The sequence below is a fragment of the Mytilus galloprovincialis genome, chromosome 5 (assembly GCF_965363235.1).
Source record: "Mytilus galloprovincialis chromosome 5, xbMytGall1.hap1.1, whole genome shotgun sequence".
Taxonomy (NCBI): Eukaryota; Metazoa; Mollusca; class Bivalvia; order Mytilida; family Mytilidae; genus Mytilus; species Mytilus galloprovincialis.
The window spans coordinates 22,601,501-22,624,447 of record NC_134842.1 but is presented as its reverse complement, the minus strand read 5'-3'; the positions used below and the strand labels follow the sequence as shown (position 1 = coordinate 22,624,447).

Below are 22,947 nucleotides of genomic sequence, written 5' to 3'. Positions count from 1 at the left end.
CTAGCCTATTCGTACTATCCGCGGCTGGTATTTTGATTGCAGGACAGAATTTGAACGCTAGCTTATCTGTACCATCCGCGGTTGGTATTTCTGTGGTTGCAGAACAGAATATGCATGTCATCCTATCCGTTACACCCTCGGCTAGTATCTCCTGGTTGGAGGGCTGGATATCCACGCTAGCATATCTGGTATTCCCGTGGTATGTTGCCTTATAAATCACGCACGCTTTAATTAGAATAAATATGGGGTATATATCAATGAGACAGCCACTGAACGACAACATGAATTTTTAGACATACAGTATAATGGGTTAAATGTGGTATTTGACAATGGACAGAGTATCTATGCAATAACTGAAGCTTAAATCGCCTGGATTCTAAAAAAAGGAAGGTGGTAAGAAATTAAAATATCAAAGGTATATAATGAACACTAAATATCAAAAAGTTACCAACAACAAAAATACAATTAAGAATTGACACAAGATATTTGCAAGTCAACCATTGACGATCACGGTTTCCACTTCTTCATGCAGAACAATTTACTCTTACTAATATTTATCTTTTTGTTGTTGTCTGGATTGTGTGTAGTCTACGATTTTTGCTTCGACAGTGCAGTGACGGATCCAGAGGGGGGCGTAGAGGGCGTACACCCCCCTTTTGCTTGGGCTTTTTTTTTTTGTAAAATGATTAATCAGACTAGACTTCGTGAACTTTGCCATTCCCCTTGTACTCTAGCATTTAATTTTTATGTGACAATTCTTTACTTATAAAGATATTTTTCGCTGGAATTCCCTGATTGTCAAAGCCATGTGATTCGCTATGGTGGAGTTTACCAGTGCGTTGAAAAAACATCGCTCAGTAATTTTGAAATTCAAATTACAGTAACACATTGCTTAGGCTGAGGATGACAATCATGACACTTTCAAAGCGACATAGGATTGAGCAAGAACGTATTGACTTCTATTTCACTATTCCACCAAACAAAAAGTAATACTCTATAGACTATTACACTCTCATGAAAAAAAACTTCCACTGCAATATTATTTACCTACGAAAACATTTTTAACCCCAATCGCCCCAGCCTATTTTAAAATAACATAGCTGAGTAATGATCCCCAGTCAGTATAAGCTCTAGATATATTTTAAGTCTAAGGTACGAACCATTTGACTTGAGGAGATGTAGTGTGAGATATTTGAGAGAAAAAAAATGGCTCTGATTTTTGCCTTAAACAAAAATTTTGGCCGTCACTGGATTGAAAACAATAATCTGTTTTTGCTATTAGAAACGAAAATTTCCAACAGAATTATTTAGCATTAAACAACATGATGAATAAAAACGGGCATATTTTTTTTGTGGCAGGGGTTTGCATGTCTGACCGGAATGTCTGTTTCGCCGAACTGATATATTAAATACTTTTTTCAAGACCAGACTGCAACCTGTCTGCTGGGTGTGGCCTTTATGTCTCCATTTGTCGACCGTCATGCATAAATTCGTTGTCTATTCAGACTCATTCGTAGGTTTTGGTTGATTTGGAAACCCTCACTTCCCTTAATTTTTTTTTGGGTGAAACATATCAACCAAATATTTGGATAAAAATTGCTTGTTTGTCTTTTTCAACTGGTGTCGGTCGTATTGTAAATTTCATTGAATAGCTCGGCGTACATCTTGTTTACAAGAAGAAATCTGTGAGGTTATGATAACTTAAATTACATCAAAACGGCGTAAATTTTCCATGTCTATTTTTTTACTGACAAGTCCCACATCAAAATTATCAGTACATAGCGTTGGATCCATACTATCATTTTATGATAGACAATTAATAGAGAGAATAAAGCATCGAAAATATCCAACCCTTACACTTTACAGCAACTACAAATATACATGCTCCACGCAAGGAACAGATAAAATGTGCATATTACACTTACTTTATGTTTTTATCCCCAAAAAGGTCCCAAAATTTTTTCGCCTCGCTCCGCTCGCCGATCTTTAAAAACTTCGCCCCCCTTTCCAAAATCCTGGATCTGCCCCTGCAGTGGGTTCAAATTCTCATCGATATAACCTCTAGAACCCCTTTATACAATACTCAAAACACCGAGGATAAGAATACGTATAGTAAGCTTAGTGATTGCTCATTTGGCTACTGCAATATAATACTCAATTGAAACCATGCAATAATCTGTAATTTCTATATTAAAATGTATGATCTTTCCGTTGCATGCTATAAAAATGACACTCACGGATACAAGCTATCTAAACATAAAATTTGAAAAATGTGGTAATAAAATGCATCAAATGCAAGTTTGAATTGAATATAAATCAATACTAGTGTCTAAGTATGCACTGTAAATAGACTTCCTTTTACACAAGAATTTAATGGGAATGTAACTGACAATATGTGTACACATTACGCCCTTTTCTCACTTTCATGATCCTCGAGAGGACCCTTGAGAAGGCGTAAAAGGGTCGATGAGGGCTTGACGAGACAAGCTTCAGACATCTTAAGGACTGAACAAACAAACGTGGCTCGTGCCTCAGTTAATACCCTCTTTACTGCCAAAATATTATGGATTTATGCGTAATTGAAGTAAACTTTTCCCATCAAAGTCTATAAGGAAAAGAGGCTCTTATACATTCTCCTAGTTTCAATCTTAATACATTTATATGTATAGGCGTCAGGCTGGGATATTTGATTTGTTCCTTGTTAGATGTTAAGATTGTTATAAATAAGAAAGTTGTATTTCTACTTTTTCTTGTATGTTTTGCTTACTGACAGAGTCAATATCAGGTGTTTGGTGGTGCCTATTGGAATGTTAATATATCGAATCAATAAACCTAAAGTTCTTCATTTTAATAAATACTCTTCAAAAAGTTTCTGCGTTCCAAGTAATAAGTTCGTAGGAAATAATTTCCGTTATGGGGGAAATGATTTTTTTATGAAATGGTTGTAACAAAAACCTGTTGGAACCAATTTTTAACGGAATTTACATAAGCTCCTCGTAGTTTAACCACCCATGGTATAGGCATGTAAACAATATAACTAGTAGAAATGAATGAACATGAAATTTAAAAGAAATTTTCAATAATTTGCGGCCGAAAATGAAGTTAAACTTTACTGACTTTATGTGTCTGTCCCAAGTCAGGATCATGTAAAGCAGTGGTTGTCGTGTTTTGCTTTGTTACCTACTTGTTTTTTTCCCTCATTATTTTGTACATAAATAAGGCCGTTAGTTTTGTCGTTTTAGTTGTTATACATTTGTGATTTCGGGTTCTTTTTTAGCTGTCTATGCGGTATGTGCTTTTCTCATTGGTGAAGGTCATACGGTGACTTAGAATTGTTAATTTCTGTGTCATTTGGACTCCAAATGAAAAGTTGTCTTATTGGCAATCCTTCCACGTCTCTTTTCTATACTCAATATAACCGTATCAAATGAAAAAGACTTTCCAATCCCCAGCTGCTCTATGAGATTTTTCAAGCATTTCTAAGGTATGAAAGACGCAATTATAATAATCTTTTATTGTCAATAAGTAAAATGATAATCTATATACACATAACAACAAAAAGAAAATGATCTGAGTACATTATACAAGCAAAATAACTAAGAATCCCCTGTCCTCGACTCCAAATAGATACAGGAAGACTCATTGGTTTTTCCTCACTTGGTTTATATTTGAAGGATTTAGCAAGATTGCTAGTTTTTCAGTATCAAACAGATCTGGAAATATTAGATTGTGTATTGCGAAGTTATTAAAAAAATTATACGTAATATCATACATCAGAACCAAAAACACTAGACTGAAATGTCTCAAAAGTCTCACGTTTCATCATTTGATATTCAAAATTAAACACAGCTTCAAAGCTAAAGAGAATGAAAAGAAATACCAACAGAGACTGTGTCAATGTTGTAAACAGTATGTTGTCGAGTCAGCAATCTAATTAAAAACCGATCTCTCATCGCTCCTTTTTTTGATATGTCGGTGCCACGCGACATATCAGAAACAGGAGCGATGAGAGATCGGTCTTTAATTAGATTGGCGAGTCAAAACAGTTATATTTTGGAGGGACATCGGATAAACAATGTAAACTTTGTCAAACAGTATGTTGGAGAGTTAGAACAGCCACTTTACAAACTGATGACGGCCATCGAAGCGACTATGAATGCAAGCCAGACCTTTCTCTCATTCGGCTGACCATTACAAGCATAGACAACAACACTGCTTGGTCTAGGGAGGATAGATTCACTCGGTAAAGATTTTGAATATGAAAAGTAGAAACTTTAGCACCAAATGGGATAAATGAAATAGTTTTTTTTTTGTTAAATCGCGCAGTTTTTTTTTTTTTTGATTGGGTTATGATTACATATTACTACTCATTCTGTGTTGCTATTTCTTTGACTTTGTCATCTATAAAATTCTTGAATTATACAAGTTAATATCGCAAGGTTCTATTCATTTGGGATGTACAAGTACGCAGCCACGTTCAATTACTTAATCTTTGTCAACAATTGAGGCCCCTCATTGGAGTGTCTAAGTAATCACTTTTCGCAAAGTTTTGGCCAATATAATCGACTAATAATCATTATTTAGTTTTTTATACAAGATAATCAAATAATCAGATATACAGTCCCGGATAACTGATAATCCAAAAAATATTTTTTCTGGTAATCGAGTAATCACTATAAAACGGACAAGTATCACATGGCTTAGTAAAAAAAAACACACGGAAGTTCAATTTTGTTAAAAATTATTATCAAACTGCTATTTATTTGGGACGCTCAAATACGCAGCCTCTGTTATAACTAATCTACCGTTTTAAAATTTTAAATATAATACCAGCTAAGATCGGTCAATGCTGTTCATTGGGAATGTATTTCCATGCAGTCGTTGTTGTAACATCGTCAACTTTGACATTTTAGAATTGTACCAGTTCATATCGCACATTACTATTTTTATTTGGCGCATATCTATGCAGTCTCCATTTTTAGATGGTGACGTTCCCTTGTCACCATCTTACGGTGTTTATATATCTCAACTTGTACGATTCGCTCGTGTATGTACCAATGTTTTAGATTTTAACGAGAGAAATTTATGTATTACTGAAAAATTATTACACCAGGGTTTTCGATATCACAAACTAGTCAAAACATTTACTAAATTTTATCATCGGTATAAGGACATCATTCGTAAATATAGCTCAACATGCAGACTTCTTATATGTTCAGGTATTTCACATCCAATATTTTATGGAAATATTCTTTATAAAGCACAAAAATGTCAGTATTCACCTCAGAAGCTAACAAAACCGTTAAATAGATTTATTAAGAAGGGATATAGTTACGATACTGTTGTCAGGTCATTAAAGATTGCATATTTTGGCGTTAATATTGATTCACTTATAGGGTCTTTGCATCGGAACTAAACACTTTTATTATTAATAAACCAGTTGTTGGCATGACACGGGTTATGTTCTTCTCATATTTGTTATGATGGTATGATACTAAACCCCTCAGGGGGAGGATGGATTGTGCCTGATATTCATATGATGAAGACATAATTTTTCAATCAGTTTAATTGAAGTCCGGAGCTGGCATGTCAGTTAACTGCTAGTAGTCTGATAATATTTATGTATTATTGTCATTTTGTTTATTTTCTTAGGTTACATCTTCTGACATCAGACTCGGACTTCTCTTGAACTGAATTTTAATGTGCGTATTGTTATGCGTTTACTTTTCTGCATTGGCTAGAGGTATAGGGGGAGGGTTGAGATCTCACAAACATGTTTAACCCCGCCGCATTTTTGCGCCTGTCCCAAGTCAGGAGCCTCTGGCCTTTGTTAGTCTTGTATCATTTTAACATTTAGTTTCTTGTGTACAATTTGGAGTTTAGTATGAGGTTCATTATCACTGAACCAGTATATATTTGTTTAGGGGCCATCTGAAGGACGCCTCCGGGTGCGAGAATTTCTCGTTGCATTGAAGACCTGTTGGTGACCTTCTGCTGTTGTCTGCTCTATGGTCGGGTTGTTGTCTCTTTGGCATATTCTCCATTTCTATTCTCAATTTTATCTGTTGTAAATATATAACCGAGATATTCATAGATACTGTAGTTACATTTAATTTTCTCGTTTGTTAATATTGTGTTGTTTTGTACATTTGTTAAGCGTTTATACTTACTTATAGCTGATTTCCAGTACAGAATCGCTAAAGATATGTATGCATGGAGCTTTATATAGGGATTTTATCTGGTATATCACTCATATAGATGATAGTGTAGGTGTGTCTCCCTGTAAAGCTCATGTCTTTGAGACCTGGTACTAGTAGCTTTGTATAACCCTTCTTTTGATTCCTTCTATTTTGTCAATATATTAGTTTTCTTTTATGTAGACCAGACTGAATTAGCATAGTCCAAATGAGTTCTGACTATGGTTTTATAAAATGGAACGAATGTCTCAATAACCAAGTATTTAAAGTTTCTCTGAGGAAATTATTGAGTTGGCCTTATACTTTTTCGCTTATGTGATTTTCAAATGAGTCAATTAGGAATCGTCTCTTTTTTCCTCTTCAACCCTTGCTATTGTACGATTCAGAATAATGTAATTAGTTCCTGGAGAGGTCAGTGCTTTTTGATATCTTACATATTTTCATGTATTTACATTTTTCAGGGTTAAATTTGAGTAGCCATTTGTAACTCCATGCTTCCATTGTCAACGTATATTTGTTCCACCTAACAGAAGTTCCAATGGAAACCTTGTTATAAACTATGTCATAATATATATTCCTGTTGGAACAAATATTCTATACCATTTATTCAGTTAGGAACATAAACTGTAATATTTATTCCTGTGGAAATAATATTCTAGAATGATATATTCCTTTTGGAACTTATAATATGAAGGAACGTCTATTCCGTGACACCATCTTGTATAGGTCTTCTTGTAGAATTTCTCTGATTTCTTTGTCATTCTAATTCTATAATACTCTGAAAATATTAATTGGTGTCATGAGCAAATAGATTGACATCAAAATCCAATTGGTCAGCACTGAGATCGTTAAGGTACAATTCAAATAACAGCGGGCCATCTACTGATCTTTGGGGTATCCCTGATGTAACATTCGCCAAGTCTAATGCTTCGCCGTTCACCATACCATTTTGTTCTCTGTCCCGCTCTGAAAAGCGTGTGATCCATCCTATTATATGGTCCTTTTTACCAAAATTCTTTATTTCGGCAATCAATCTTTGATATTGTACCTTATCAAAAGCTACCATGCAGTCGGTATATATGCAGTCTCTGTCTAAACATTGATCCCGTGACTCTGTCCACTTATCAATCACTTCTAATAATTGTAGATCCCTACAAATTTTCAAAGCCATATTGTCCATGTTGTCAGAGTTTTTTTTTAGAGAATATGTTGTTTTATGTGCTCTATGTTATAAATTGCCGCAATACCTTTTCCATAATTTTACACACAGTATAAATAGAAATATAAAATTAAAATATCATTAATATCTATGCACAGGTACCGAAAAATTGTGTTTGCAGATGACTATCTCGAAAACGCAGTGGCACTTTTCATCCAATGTCCAGTACTTCAGTACTTTGATATAATAGGTCATTGACCAAATAACATTTTATGGCTTTTTTCTCTTAATTTTTTTTTTTTTCTTAATTTGAAGTCAATTTGTAAATGCATTTATATTATTATATCTGTCAAAACATTAGTGTCTAGTTATTGTTACCCAAATTTATGTACATTATTGTTTGTATTTATCTTGTTGGTCTTTTCTACTTTCGGTTTCTCACTGACCAATCAAACCAACCGGAAGTCAGTACTACAAAAATGGCGCACTTCTGAAAAGTCTGCGAAATTCCCTCTAAAAAACAGTTTAAGTTATGCTACGCCTTGTAGCTATATCATTGTAAGAAACAAAGTAAAATTCTTCGCAAGGTCAACATTATATGAAGTTTCTACCAATCTTATCCACAAGACTAAGCCGTACAAATTCAATACTAATCAGCTGAATATTTTTGTGTCGGATGTGTAAACATACATGTAACATATTTATAATTACATCCTTCACGCTTTACTTTTGAGTTCACAAGCCAGAAGCTCAATGTTTGAAAATGGTTTGTAGAGAAGAATATAACAAGCCCGAAAAAAATTTTACAACAAAATGCCGTAGGCGTAGGACTTGTGTGAAGACTGATTAGCTATAATTTGGCATAAGTCCAGTCACGATCTTGATGTTCTTACACATGAACTCAATTTTTATGATATGGGTACATTTTGTTAGGGTTGTCAGCTCAAGCTTGGCCCTAGTCCGAGATTACTTTGACGTCCAACGGCTGTTTTGCCAGACAAGCTGGGGACGTCTGAGCTCGTCCCATATCAAAAAGTGGATATTTGCCCACCCAAAATAGATGCGCTGCTTCGTCGCTTCTGATGCCGACTGACGGCCATGGAATTATATAAATCGGGCATCAATCTGTTCATTTTTCATTTATCTCTTCATTTAAGTAAGTTTAACCTACCTGCCAACCTTTATTTTTCCATATTTTAACAGTTTTCACAGTGACCCATCGATTTCAAAGTCAAAATGCCGAAATCGATGGGTCACTGTGAAAACTGTTAAAATATGGAAAAATAAAGGTTGGCAGGTAGGTTAAACTTACATAAATGAAGAGATAAATGAAAAATGAACAGATTGATGCCCGATTTATATAATTCCATGGCCGTCAGTCGGCATCAGAAGCGACGAAGCAGCGCATCTATTTTGGGTGGGCAAATATCCACTTTTTGATATGGGACGAGCTCTGACGTCCCACGGCCCCAGCTTGTCTGGCAAAACAGCCGTTGGACGTCAGAGTAATCTCGGACTAGCTTGGCCCGGGTGTGTTATCTGTTATATTCAGGATGCGTTGAAAAGACCCATATTGATGGTCTTGGCTGTTTCTGTTCTATCTGGGTTATATCTAATTGAATTTAAATCTACTACATTTTAGTTTTGTTTTGCAGTCTATTCCTGACCATTTCGACTAACCAATATTAAAGTTGGAACTGATGCAAACTTAACCATTCTTGAAAGACGTGAATATCCACCAAATTTATCGGATTATACCTTTATAAAATTGAGTAGATATAGGAAGATGTGGTATGAGTGCCAGTGAGACGGATCTACATCCAAATAACAATTAATAAAAGTAAACCATTATAGGTCAACGTACGGCCTTCAACACGGAGCCTTGACTCAACGGAACAGCAAGCTATAAAGGGTCCCAAAAATTTCTAGTGTAATATAAAAAAGAAGATGTGGTATGATTGCCAATGAGACAACTATCCACAAAAGACCAAAATGACACAGACATTAACAACTATAGGTCACCTTAGGGCTTCAACAATGAGCAAAGCCCATACCAAATCTTTCAAACCGGAAAAACAAGTCTAATCTATATAAAAACAAGAAACATGTATGAACAACATAAACAGATGACAACTACTGTACATCAGATATAATTTACATTTTCACAAAATGCAGCACAGGAAGTCGTACACAATTACATGTCACAAAAGAGTACTCCTCAAAGCTCAAATATGCTAAATGCTAAAAGATGCTCAAATATCTCTGTAAACAAATTATGATAAAAACTGCATTATACTTCAAAGTGTCTTTGATGATAACAGACAGAACAGTTCTTTTCATAATCTTCATGTTTGATATTTCCCTTGACTTATATGCATGTTTTTAACAACACGGAAATCAGAATCAAGCAATATTTATATTTAGTGTTTTTATAAATTTAGAAACACATCAGAGGGAATTCCCCAGTTGTGATTAAAATGCGAGAGTTCTCTGAATTCCGATAAATCTATTTCTGTCATATATAAGAACTGAAGTGGAGTTTTACTGATATGTCACCCAGGGCTTTCCCTTGAAATTGAAGTAGAAGGCTCAATTGAAATTATAGGCGGCTGTAAGATGCGTTTGGCGAAGCCGGACGCCCACCAAGCTGTAAGCTTGGTGCCTTACGGCAGGGGCTCTGGCATAAATAGAGCCAAATCCTGCATTCTCGCAATCTCCTGGCACCTAATGTCATCTTTCAAATGACTATTTTTTATGTATGAAATTAAAGAAAGAAAAAAAAATCTCGAAGAAATTTCATTTTCTTTATGTTAGTTTTTTTTATTACCTTATGCTTAAAATTCATTTACTTTTGAAGGAGTTTTATTTATATAATAATCCGTTTTGTTAGAAATCTTGATCGATTTATTCTGCATAACTACGTGCATTTGTAAACAAATGACCCCCTTTTCTCTCTAAAAACTGTTACGCGTATTTAAATCATACAATTATTTCTCAAGCATTGACAGAAAATTGATATATCCTCTGATTTTCTCTTTTTTTTGTTAACTGTTCAATAAGTCGGATACATAAATCATTTGGAAATGTTATTTATTTGAGGTCGAGTCGACAATATTCTACTTTCGTTTTCGACCTTGATTCTCTGAACACCACGTGGGCTTAGAAAAATGAACTTCAAAAGATACTGTTTTCCAGATTCTGTAAATATGATCTACTACACTTTCTTTAATTTGACTGATATTTATAGGTTTCATAACGAGTGAGAATTAGATATCGATTGATATCAACTCGAGTTATTTAATTTCAATAATAATAAACGAGCCTATGGCGAGTTTATTATTATTGAAATTAAATAACGAGAGTTGATATCAAGCGATATCTAATTCTCACAAGTTGTTAAACCTATTTCTCTTATGGCAAAAAGTTGTATGTGCGTGGCCTATTTGTTGCGAGTTGTGTTGCTACAGCCGTTTTTCTTTGCAAAGTGTACTGATCTGTATACTTTTTGAACTAATATGGTTTTATTTTATTGTGTTGTATGTTCTTGTGTGAACAGAATACTGTTCCATTGACTCCCAGATATATCTTTTTTTTATATTTTTATAGGTTTCATAACGAGTGCACAGGTTCCTTTCTTTATTTCTTTGTCCATGATAAGATTTATATTAGATAATGCAGACGATAAAGCACACGAAAATTGCGAAAACCGGAAGTAAACAATCAGTTGTCAAGAAAAAAAGTAGTCCCGGCATGACCTTTTCCAGTGAATAATGACCTGATCAACAGCCAATGAAAATATTGGAAATTTACGAGATAAGCCAATCAAATTAACGTAATTTTGATATCACTTTTTCATATCACACTCTGTACGGTGTGATACGAAAAATATCTATTCACGTGGGAGTTAGATAACAGGCCCCAACCATAAGAGAATATTCCATAACATAAGATTGTCATCCTATCTGATTGTCTTCACGTTTTAAAAGCCAAAAAAAAGCCAACGAGTTAATGACCATCGGAACGTCTCTATTGTTAATGTTCAATGATCACCGGAACGTCTCTCTTGTTATCTTTGAAAAGAAACGATGCATTCTGACTTTAAATAGACAACCAATCAGTGACTTGAATTCAAGTGAACTATATTTAGCCCAAGGTAAACACTGACTTTTTATCCCTTGTTTACCGTGACTTTGCGACAATACGTCTCTCGGCTGGCTGTAAACATTTGAAAAAGATATTTTTTTCTTTTTGAATTTATATTTTTGTCAGTGAAGTAGCCGGTACTTGAAGCCACCGCAAACAGCGGATTTCCGCCGGCTACCGGCTTCAATGGAAAGCCCTGGTCACCGTTATCAAACTGATATTTGATATTGTACTTCCATAAGAAATAGAGAACCATTTAAGTTTAATATACGTTCTTACTACAGGGTTTGTTTAGGTTATTATGCGCATGCGTATAGTTTTCTTGACTTCAAGGGGTACTAGGTTAAATGGTTGCTCTGGATTCCCCACTCGATTGATTAATTTATAACTCATGGGATCCTTTCTATGTATGTCTGCTATTGAGGGTTATTGTTGTTGCGTAATCATATGCATCATTTAAATTAAAATAAATATAGTCCACATCGTTTAAGTTTATTTTCAACACCCCTTCAGGCGAAATGGAGTCTTCCATATTATTGTTTCGAGTTGTCTCCCTTCCTCAAGTCATTTCTGTGAATTCTGAATCAAAACATTACGTTGAGCAAAATTAACTTGTTCTGTCGATAAACATGTTAAACGTCGTATTATATTAAAAACTATCGCAATTTAAACCGAGGAATGTGTACGGAAAGGAGTCATGATCACTGACCCGAAGGAAATTAAATATTTAAAGAGTTATGAATGGGGTTCCTCCTAGAATTAACGCATGAAAATAGGTGATAAGATAAGAAGTGAAATACTTCTCTCACTCAGAGTCTCAGTGACTGCAGTGGAAAGTAAACTTGGAATTGATAGTACAACAATAAAACACATTAGGCCTAAGTACATTTTTCATACACTTTTAACCGGGATTGGCTATTTTGTAACTATTCAGATTACGTAAATTACATTTAACATGTGCAGTTTAATAAGTTTTGAAAATAATAGTATCCATTATATTGACCAAGCTGTGTGTTTTTCATTTTTAAAAAATCTTCAATGTTTTACTCATACCAAGCTATAAATACATTCAGTATTTACACCAAAGCGATTTAAAACAACAATCATGATTTTCCAATTATTCAACTGGAATTTGAATTAAAATTGGGCGTGAGCGGACCTTGGGTGCTGACGTGTAGGGTGCGAAATGTATTGGGCGCGAACGGACCTGATACCATCCAGCTACATGCAGGGATCTCCATGGCCTGTTTAACGATGGTGCCCCGCCATCGTTCAATTGTCTTGCGCCATCGTCAAATGACTCGCGCCATCGTTCAATTGTCTTGCGCCATCGTCAAATGACTCGCGCCATTGTTAAATCGTCTTGCGCCATCGTTAAATTGTCTAAACTTCATCGTTTTTTTAGCCCGACGCCATTTTTTTTATCAATTATAATTAAATGCATGTAATTGCATAACCCTTAGGCTTTTTGTGTTATAATCCAATACAGTTATAACGCCTGAGGGATATCTGGATTAACATCACTAATCACTTGTATCTGAGCTTGTACAGGTAGATCAACAAACCAGACAGGTGAATACTATCTGAGGATAGACGATCCATTTGTCGAATTAATCAACTAAGTTTCAGCAAATGATTATGATAATTTAGATTAAATAAATAAATTAATAATCCAGTTACAAAGAAAACAGTTTAACAAGTCGAACACGTGCTTTATTTTGACTTACGCAATCAGCTTCCCCCTTTTTTAAGAAGTACAAAATAAGATGCAAAACAGTAAATATTATTTCATCGCAAATAACTCGAGTACTGCTGTAACGATAATTTAGAATTACTTTAAAAGTTTAAAAGTAAAAACTTAAATATTTCCTGTAAAGAAATATCGTATCGTAATTCCGAATTCAATTTGATACATCCGCTTTTCCGGTTTCTATTCAGACTCGAAAAGATGCATGTTGCACAGCATCAATTTGCCAGATAAAGTCATTAAAAACCTTTTCATTTGTCAACGTTTGCTTTACAAATCTCTTTAACCTTTTACATAACCCGTACGAATCGTTTTGTTGTTGCTGCAAATCAGCCATACCGGTAATGGGTTCTGAATTTGACAGTGTCCATGAAATATAAGCTCCACATCATATGATTTTTAACCCCCATAATAATTACCAAAAATACAAGAAATCTACATGGGGACCTTCATGACAGCTTTTGGTCATTCTCGACTAAGGGGGACCATGAAGACTTGGCATTTGAATGGTTAAAAACGGCAATAAATGAAAATATTGATGCTTCTAATTCTATAATGAAAATTCAAACAAATATAATTTAAATAAGCAATGAATTAGCATGTTCACCATTCCTTGTATGGAGGGATAAAATACTTCCAATCGCGCTACACTGTACAGCGTAGACACGGTTTGTAATGGTGAAAGTTCCTCCATCGTTCAATTTTCATCCATGGAGATCCCTGACATGTATACATGTGTCAATGAAAACAATGGCAATCGTATCCCTCAGAGCAATCTGCTCTTTGATTTCATATTTACTATTTTACAAACTAACTGGTATCTGCTTGTATTCCGCTACACTCGAACAAAGTGTTTAAAGTCAGAAGGGAACCAGTTTACATACTTTATTTTATTTACAACAAAAATCATCATTTTCCAATTATTCAACTGGAATTTGAATTAAAATTGGGCGCGAACAGACCTTGGGTGCGAACGTGTAGGGTGCGAAAGTGTATTGGGCGCAAACGGACCTGATACCATCCAGCTACATGTATACATGTGTCAATGAAAACAATGGCAATCGTATCCCTCAGAGCAATCTGCTCTTTGATTTTTTGTTAAGTCTATTGAATCTATTATTTTTTTTTGATAAAATATGCCTTGTTTTATTTTAGCAAATTTTTGAACAGGCCTGCTTTTGTATTATATTCTTGTTTTTTGTAGGTTTTTCAATATTTAGGATATGAGTGGGTAAAATTTGTGCAAGATGACAGAAGAGAGACGAACCATACGAGGGGTGGAGGTGATTTTCCCATGTAAACCCTACCCTTCCCAGTTTAGTTTTATGGACAAGGTAAGTCAGTCGTTTTATATAAATTTAGCAAATGCACTTCTATATCGTATTGAAATGTTCTTCCTCAAATGCATCTCTGTTTCAGAAATATCTTTAAAGTACATCATTTTATCCAACATTTTGTGACAATATTCTATTATGCCAATTTATCTTATAATTTTCAAATAAAAAATCTTCTGTGTAATAACATTTTTATGCAACACATTATCTAAATTAGTGTATAAATCTACATTACATTCTCTAAATTTTGTCATAATTCTATGACACCAGTTTTTCTTTTTATTAATGGCATTTCTTAATGCCAATTGAAAAACTTAATAATTCCCCCTATCTGTTGACATAACATTACATCTAGCCGAATGTCCAAAACCACAACTAGCACAATTAGCATGTAATATAAAGAAAACTTCTCTCATCAATTCAATACATGTGCAAGAAATCTAGAGACTTTCAGCCACAAGTTAAAAATAAGTCATAATCTAGAGAGAAGTTTTCTTTATATTTTTATACATGAAAAAGTCATGATAATATACATGTAATGCATCTATATTTATCCAGGGCTTTCCATTGAAGCCGGTAGCCGGCGGAAATCCGCCGTTTACGGTGGCTTTAAGTGCCGGCTACTTCACTGACAAAAATATAAATTAAAAAAGAAGAAATATCTTTTTCAAATGTTTACAGGCAGCCAAGAGACGTATTGTCGCAAAGTCGTGGTCACGATAAACAAGGATGAAAAGTCAGTGTTTACCTTGGGCTAAATATAGTTCACATGAATTCAGGTCACTGATTGGTTATCGACTCCTAGGAGTCGATATTAAGAATTGAACGATGGACAGTCAGTGCATGAATTTTTCTTGCTACTTGATTGGAAGATATTACGAGACGTGAATAATCAAAGTTTATTGATTGGTTAGGACAATCCAAACCTAGTAAATGTCCTTCAATCCCGTAGAGTATCGGATTTGTCCTCTCTATTTTAGCAATTAGATTTTGCCTGGTCATTAATCATGCATATTCATGATATTGGTACACAGGTAACTTTTATCTATAAATAGTTGAATCTTCTGGAGTTTCGTAAACAACAACGTTAAACCATATATATAACTTCATAACGTGTGACCTCTTGTGTGTGGTAAAATTTGTTGATTGATGCACGTGGCTATTCTAGTAAATGAATAAATCTACAAAGCGAGAGCACTTTCCATTTTCATCAGCTAAGAGTCGACCGTAGCCCTTTTAGAAAGGCTAATGCTTGTTATCGACTCCTAGGAGTCGATATTAAGAATTGAACGATGGACAGTTAGTGCGTGAATTTTTCTTGCTACCTGATTGGAAGATATTACGAAACGTGAATAATCAAAGTTTATTGATTAGTTAGGACAATCCAAACCTAGTAAATGTCCTTCAATCCCGTAGAGTATCGGATTTGTCCTCTCTTTTTTAAAGGCAGTGCTTTAAGGCCTGACTTTCAAGTCATGAGGTTCATCTTTCCTTACGCAAATCTTTGCTGGGGGTCATTTTGCAAGAAATAGATCCGGAAATGTTTAAATTTCTCCTCTACTTTTTGTGGTATGTATTGGTTTTTGTTCCTTTCATTTACATTGGGAAATAAAGAAACGATCAGTGTGTATTGTTCGTTTTAAAAATCTGTTTATTAATGTGTCTTTTGCATTATAAGCAATCAATCTGATTACAAACTGTCATTATTCGAATTCCGTGTGGAAAGAGGTCCGTTCAATTTCGAGTACTATTTGCGATCTAAAGATATTTTAAAATCATTTCACGCGTTGATATAACATGATATTATAATTAAAAGTCGACTGACCGTGAATTATATTGCATAATATACAATTTAAAGTATTTCTGTACGTGAAGCCGTATGACGTTATAGTTATTTCGGTCTCAGTTATGTAAAATATGAAATTATCGTTCCTGAATAGGGTTCCACTAATTAAAGACAAGAAGCGTCAAAAAGTGATAAGAAGCGACAATAAAATTAAAATAGCGATAAGAAGCGACAATATAATTAATTTAGCGAGAAGAAGCGTCAAGAAGACTATATAGCGACTATACATAAATAAAAAAAATGTCATTGCAACAACTTATTCCCCATAGATATTAAAAAAAAAACATGCATTATTTTTTATTATAGGGGCGGTTATAAAGTAAAATCACAAAAATACTGAACTCAGAGGAAAATCAATTCGGAAAGTCCATAATCACATGGCAAAATCAAATAACAAAACGCATCAAAAACGAATGGACAAGAACTGTCATATTCCTGACTTGGTAAAACATTTTTTATATTACTGTACATTGATAGATAAAAATATGTTTTTATTAAGAAGAAAGGGATTAGTTTTTATTAGATATAAAAAAAAAAATATATTTTATGCACACGCTAAAAATTGGCCATCAAAACAAAAAAAAATCAATTTCCTTTTAAAGAATTTATTGAATCAAAACCATGCAATATCATTTCCTTTCTAACAGTGAAATTCTTCTTTTTCATAGGGACATATTTGATAGGTGTAGCTTCACCCTATCACATCAAATGAGAATAGCCTCGTGAGAGAATTACGATTCGCTTGTCCCTTGTTAGTTATTGTCGCTTCGTCACTAAATTAAACTTCTTGTCGCTGTTTGTCTCTAAAATTCTTCTTGTCTCTTATTAGTGAGACCAGTCAGTTCCGTCCTTAACTTCTCACTGCAAAACAATCACACAATTAACGATGCCTAGTCCTTGTTGGTGTGTACCTGAGTGTCATTTAAGAGGAGGACTTGCATTTCTAAATGACTTAATAAGAAGGAAAAGTTGGATCAACGCCTTGGCTCAAACGTAGATTGTCATGTGCGATGCAATCGTAGAACCCATATCAATCAGCTGTTGTTTGCAAGGCACATTTTACTGAAAACGACTACGTTCAGGAAACTATTCATGGTAAAACTTTATTTTCTTTAAGAAATATATACTGTTATTTATATAATCGCCATGCAAGTAAACCAAAGTCTGTTTGCAACCGCAATTATCGTTTTAGAATAAAAAGGGGGGTGAATTCAAGACGTCATAACTTTTGGGATTACGATTCAATATCATCTGTTTGACATTTTTTGGTTAATACTACAATTGTATGGTTTTTCTACAAGAGATATATTATACTGATAATTATTTTAGCAGTAATTATGTAAATTTCGGTTGTAATGACAAGAATTCATGAGCTATGCCTCGGGCTTTCTTGAAAAATATCAATGACAATGTAAACAGGAACAAAACATTGACATGAATGATGCTCTCCACCTATGTTATAGTTATTTAGGTATGTGTGTTGCACAAGTCTTTCACAAGTTTCAAAAAAGCTAATGTTATAAAACTTTTTTCAGGGCACATACCCACTTTATAGAGACTTGTCTACTGCCATGCATTCCCATCCTATTTTCATGCACCATTTGTAAGCAAGAGACTGAATGGTTTACAAAATTAAAAATCAGGACGGTGTCCCGTTAAACCAAAAGAACTAAACTGGATGAATATTGTAGGAGAAATCTAGAGGAAAGTTTTGATTTGTGAAATTGGTTTTCCTGAACAGATGTACATTCATCCTGCAGGAAAGATTTATAACTGTCCACCACCAACTGACGAGCTAATGTTGAGCTTCACAGATGGAATTACTCAAACACCATAAATGCCTATGTTTTCAGCACAGATTTCACAAATCATGACACAGCTGTGCATTTTTATGCCCCACCTACGATAGTAGGGGGGCATTATGTTTTCTGGTCTGTGCGTCCGTTCGTCTGTTCGTCCGTTCGTCCGTCCGTCTGTCCCTCTTCAGGTTAAAGTTTTTGGTCAAGGTAGTTTTTGATGAAGTTGAAGTCCAATCGACTTCAAACTTGGTACACATGTTCCCTATGATATGATCTTTTTAATTTTAATGCCAAATTAGAGTTTTTACCCCAATGTCACGGTCCACTGAACATGGAAAATGATAGTGCGAGTGGGGCATTCGTGTACTGGGGACACATTCTTGTTTATACCTGTTAAGAGTCGAAAACTAAATACTATTTTTATATAAATAAACATATATTGTGTCATTTTAGAACTTATATTTTTCCAAAGGATGCATGAATGAAAGTAGTGAAATTCATTTTGCTTTGATATATAGATTTGAATTACAATTGTTCATGTTATTGTAATGCATATAAAAATAAGGAGATGTGGCACAATGTAAATATATGATATTCTGTGAGTTTATCAAACTAAAGGGGATAAGAAATGGGTATAAGCAGTTACAGGACTGTACTACTGTACAATCTCCAACAATGAGAAAAACTCATACTGTAAAGAGAATTTCATATTTACCAGTAAGTTAAGTTTTTGCATTGAATAATTTTCTTCTATTGTCTTAAAAGCAAATATGGGAAGTGGTTAAAATGCTAATGAGACAGCTTTTATGGCCACCAGATGTCATTGTTACCTTGATTAAAAACTCCTTTTTAGCTCACCTGACCTGACTCATCACTTGGTTTCGTCGTCCATAAACTTTTACAAAAAATCTTCTCTGAAACTACTGTGCCAAAATTAACCAAACTTAGCCAAAATCATCATTGCGGTATCTAATTTAAAAAATGTGTGGTTAGACCCGGTCAACCAACCGAGATGGCCACTATGGCCAAAAATAGAACATACAGGTAAAATGTAGATTTTGGCTTATAACTCTGAAACCAAAGCATTTAGAGCAAATCTGACATAGGGTGAAATTGTCTCTTCAGTGAAGATCTATCTGCCCAGGAATTTTCAGACAAATCTGACAACCCGTTGATGGATTGCTGCCCCCAAATTAGTAATTTGAAGGAAATTTTGCAGAGTTTGGTTATTATCTTAAATATTATTATAGATAGAGATAAACTGTAAACAGCAATAATGTTCTGCAAAGTAAGATCTACAAATAAGTCAATATGACCAAAATTTTAAGTTGACCCCTTAAAGAGTTATTGCCCTTTATAGTCAATTTTTAACAATTTTCATAAATTTTTGTATTTTTTGTTAATTTTTAAAAAATATTTTCAACTGTAAATACTGGGCCATGTTTATTATAGATAGAGATAATTGTAGCACCAAGAATGTTCAGTAAAGAAAGATCTACAAACACATCCCCATCATCAAAAACACAATTTTGTCATTTTATATGTGTCCGTTGTTTAATATGCACATAGACCGTCCAAGGTGAGCGACACAGGCTCTTGAGAGTCTCTAGGTCATTAATACAGGTAGATAACTTTATCATGTTTATACTGAAAAATAATTTTGCTTGGAGGGAGAATTTTAAAAAAGTTCTGTCTTCAAAAGAGTTGACATGTTACTATGTACATTAACCATTATGTTACTTGATGTTCTAGCAATACACACAGAATGTAGACTAGTCAATCTTTGTGAATTATTTTTCATAGGATAGGAGTAATTGAATATGTGTATATAATCAATAATTAAAAATAGTTTTATTTACATTAAAAAGGAAAAGTTCTTATGTCTTAAAAATGCATTTCATGGCGAGGTACAGAAAATATACTGTAAACAGTAGACTATAGATATAGGTGAACTAGGTACAAGAGAACTCTAAATCTTAAATACTACAAACCACCTCTGTTCTATGGAAGATAATGATATAACTGGACTAGAAATACACACAACCTGTAATTAACTGCCTTTACAGCGCTTTCGCGCTTTGATTAGCAATTAGATTTTGCCTGGTCATTAATCATGCATATTCATGATATTGGTACACAGGTAACTTTTATCTATAAATAGTCTAATCTTATGGAGTTTCGTAAACAACAACGTTAAATGATATATACTACTTCATAACGTGTGACCTCACGTGTGGGGTAAAATTTGTTGATTGATGCACGTGGATATTCTAGTAAATGAATTAATCTACAAAGCGAGAGCACTTTCCATTTTCCTCAGCTAAGAGTCGACTAGCCCTTTTTGAAAGGCTAATGCTTGTTGTCTATTTAAAGTCAGAATGCATCGTTTCTTTTCAAAGATAACAAGAGAGACATTCTGGTGGTCATTGAACGATAACAATAGAGACGTTCCGATGGTCATTAAATCGTTGGCTTTTTTTTTTGGCTTTTAAGAACGTGAAGACAATCAGATAGGATGACAATCTTATGTTATGGAATAATATCAGTCAAATTAAAGAAAGTGTAGTAGATCATATTGTTCAGAATCTGGAAAACAGTATCTTTTGAAGTTCATTTTTCAAAGCCAACGTGGTGTTCAGAGAATCAAGGTCAAAAAGAAAACATGCGAAAGTAGAATGTTGTCGACTCGACCTCAAATAAATAACATTTCCAAATGATTTATGTATCCGACTTATTGAACAGTTTACAAAAAAAAAGAGAAAATCAGAGGATATATCAATTTTCTGTCAATGCTTGAGAAATAATTGTATGATTTAAATATTAAATGCGTAACAGTCTTGAGAGAGAAAAGGGGGGTCATTTGTTTACAAATGCACGTAGTTATGCAAAATAAATCGATCAAGATTTCTAACAAACCGGATCATTATAATATAAATAAAATTCCTTTAAAAGTAAATGAATTTTAAGCATAAGGTAATGAAAAAAAAAACTATAACATAAAAAAAAAATGAATTTTCTTTGAGATCTTTTTTCTTTCTTTAATTTCATACATAAAAAAATGGTCATTTAAAAGATGAAATTAGGTGCCAGGAGATTGCGAGAATACAGGATTTTGCTCTATTTATGCCAGAGCTTCTGGGGGCCTTCAGCGGCCCCCAGACCCCCTGCCGTAAGGCGCCAAGCTTACAGCTTGGTGGGCGTCCAGCTTCGCCGAACGCATGTTACAACCGTCTATAATTTTAATTCAGCCTTCTACTTCAATTTCAAGGGAAAGCCCTGTTTATCTTGAATTTCATGTGCATGTATTGAGTAAATATATTTTAGAAAACAATAAAACACTTTCAAGACCTTTTCAGTTCAAACAAAATTTTGACTCAAATGAACAAAATAGTTAATTTGATTAATGTGTTCAGTGAAGTTTAAGACTAAATCAACATTTTCAATTATTTGTTTGATATAATTGAATTTATGAACATGCATGTAACTACAGTTAGATTTATCTCCTTAAGAATCTTGAATGTAAAACTGAACATGATAACACTAATTTATATGTTATTTTGAATGAAACTTTTACTCACAATATTTCAATTTTTTTCTTGTGATTGTAGGTCATTCAAGGTTGTGAGAAAGGACAAAATTGTTTACTGGAGAGTCCAACAGGAAGTGGTAAAAGTCTGGCGTTGTTGTGTTCTGCTTTAGCTTGGCAGACGGCTGAATATGGTAAATATAACATACACATAGAAAAAATAAAACTCATGTTTAAATATAAAGTGTAAATAAATAATTTTTATGTCGCTGTCATAGAAAATGGGGGCATTAAGTATTATACTTGATTGTGTTTCCTTCCATCCGTTCCATTTTCATTTCTGCACTCTAACTTAAGCTTCCTCATGTAAATTTTATGATACTCATATGCATACACTATGCTAATTAATTAATATAAACCACATCATGCAGACAGAGATCAAATTCAGATTGTGCTTCAATTACGTTATGCCCTTTTTAACTTTTAAAATTGAAAAGCTTGAGTGGGGGCGGGGCATTCATGTCCTAAAACACAATCTTCTTTTATTTTTAGAGTTTGGAAATGAAAAACAACTAAGATCAACTGAAATGTTTAAAAAAAATTGTTTGACACATTTTTCATAATAATTAGGAAAACTGTAAATTGTGTTGATGGTTTTCTGTCTTATTGAGATTATATCCCAACAACACCCTTTATTCAAAGAAAATAACTTACTGAAAGACCATGCTATTTTACAGGTCAGTAAATTGAATAGCAGTTCAATCAACAGAGCTTACTGCTTATAGATAAATCTATTTAATTCGATATTTAATGCTGCTATTACTCGATTTATTTCACTTGACTGGGCAGAGTTTAACCGGTTCACTCATAATAAACCAGTCCATCTATAGATAGGTGTTTCAGGATAAACTCATTAATGAAGTGTCCAGTCATTCTTTTGTAAATTCCTTCAATGACACTGCAGTGATGTCACTAACTTTTGAAGAAGCAGGCTGAATTTCTAAAATAGGCGGCAAGTAATTGCGGACGGCAAAGCCGTTCGCGGCGGCGAGCTTGTTCGTCGTTACTACGGCAGGGGGTCTTTTTTTAAAAATGGTGCAAAATCCTGCATTTTTGGGGTACTCTAGACCCTTATTCAGACCTCTGAAAACATCATTTTTTACTGAAGATAATGTAAATGATTAACTAAAATTAGC

The 22,947-nt window shown here is 34.1% G+C and overlaps 1 protein-coding gene and 1 long non-coding RNA gene across 2 annotated transcripts in view; both read left to right on the top strand.

Annotated features, from left to right (window-relative positions):
* The first annotated feature begins 7,816 nt into the window (after positions 1-7,816).
* Positions 7,817-22,947, top strand: part of LOC143075417 (uncharacterized) — an 85,789-nt gene continuing 70,658 nt past the window's right edge. The window contains exons 1-3 of the mRNA XM_076250813.1: positions 7,817-7,914; positions 14,451-14,580; positions 21,834-21,945. Coding sequence (XP_076106928.1) covers positions 14,494-14,580; positions 21,834-21,945 — 199 coding nt within the window. The 5' untranslated portion in view covers positions 7,817-7,914; positions 14,451-14,493. The remainder of the gene's footprint in view (positions 7,915-14,450; positions 14,581-21,833; positions 21,946-22,947) is intronic.
* LOC143075418 (uncharacterized) lies at positions 16,291-19,349 on the top strand. The gene is made up of 2 exons (XR_012978307.1): positions 16,291-17,521; positions 17,962-19,349. It is a non-coding gene; the product is annotated as an uncharacterized LOC143075418 (long non-coding RNA).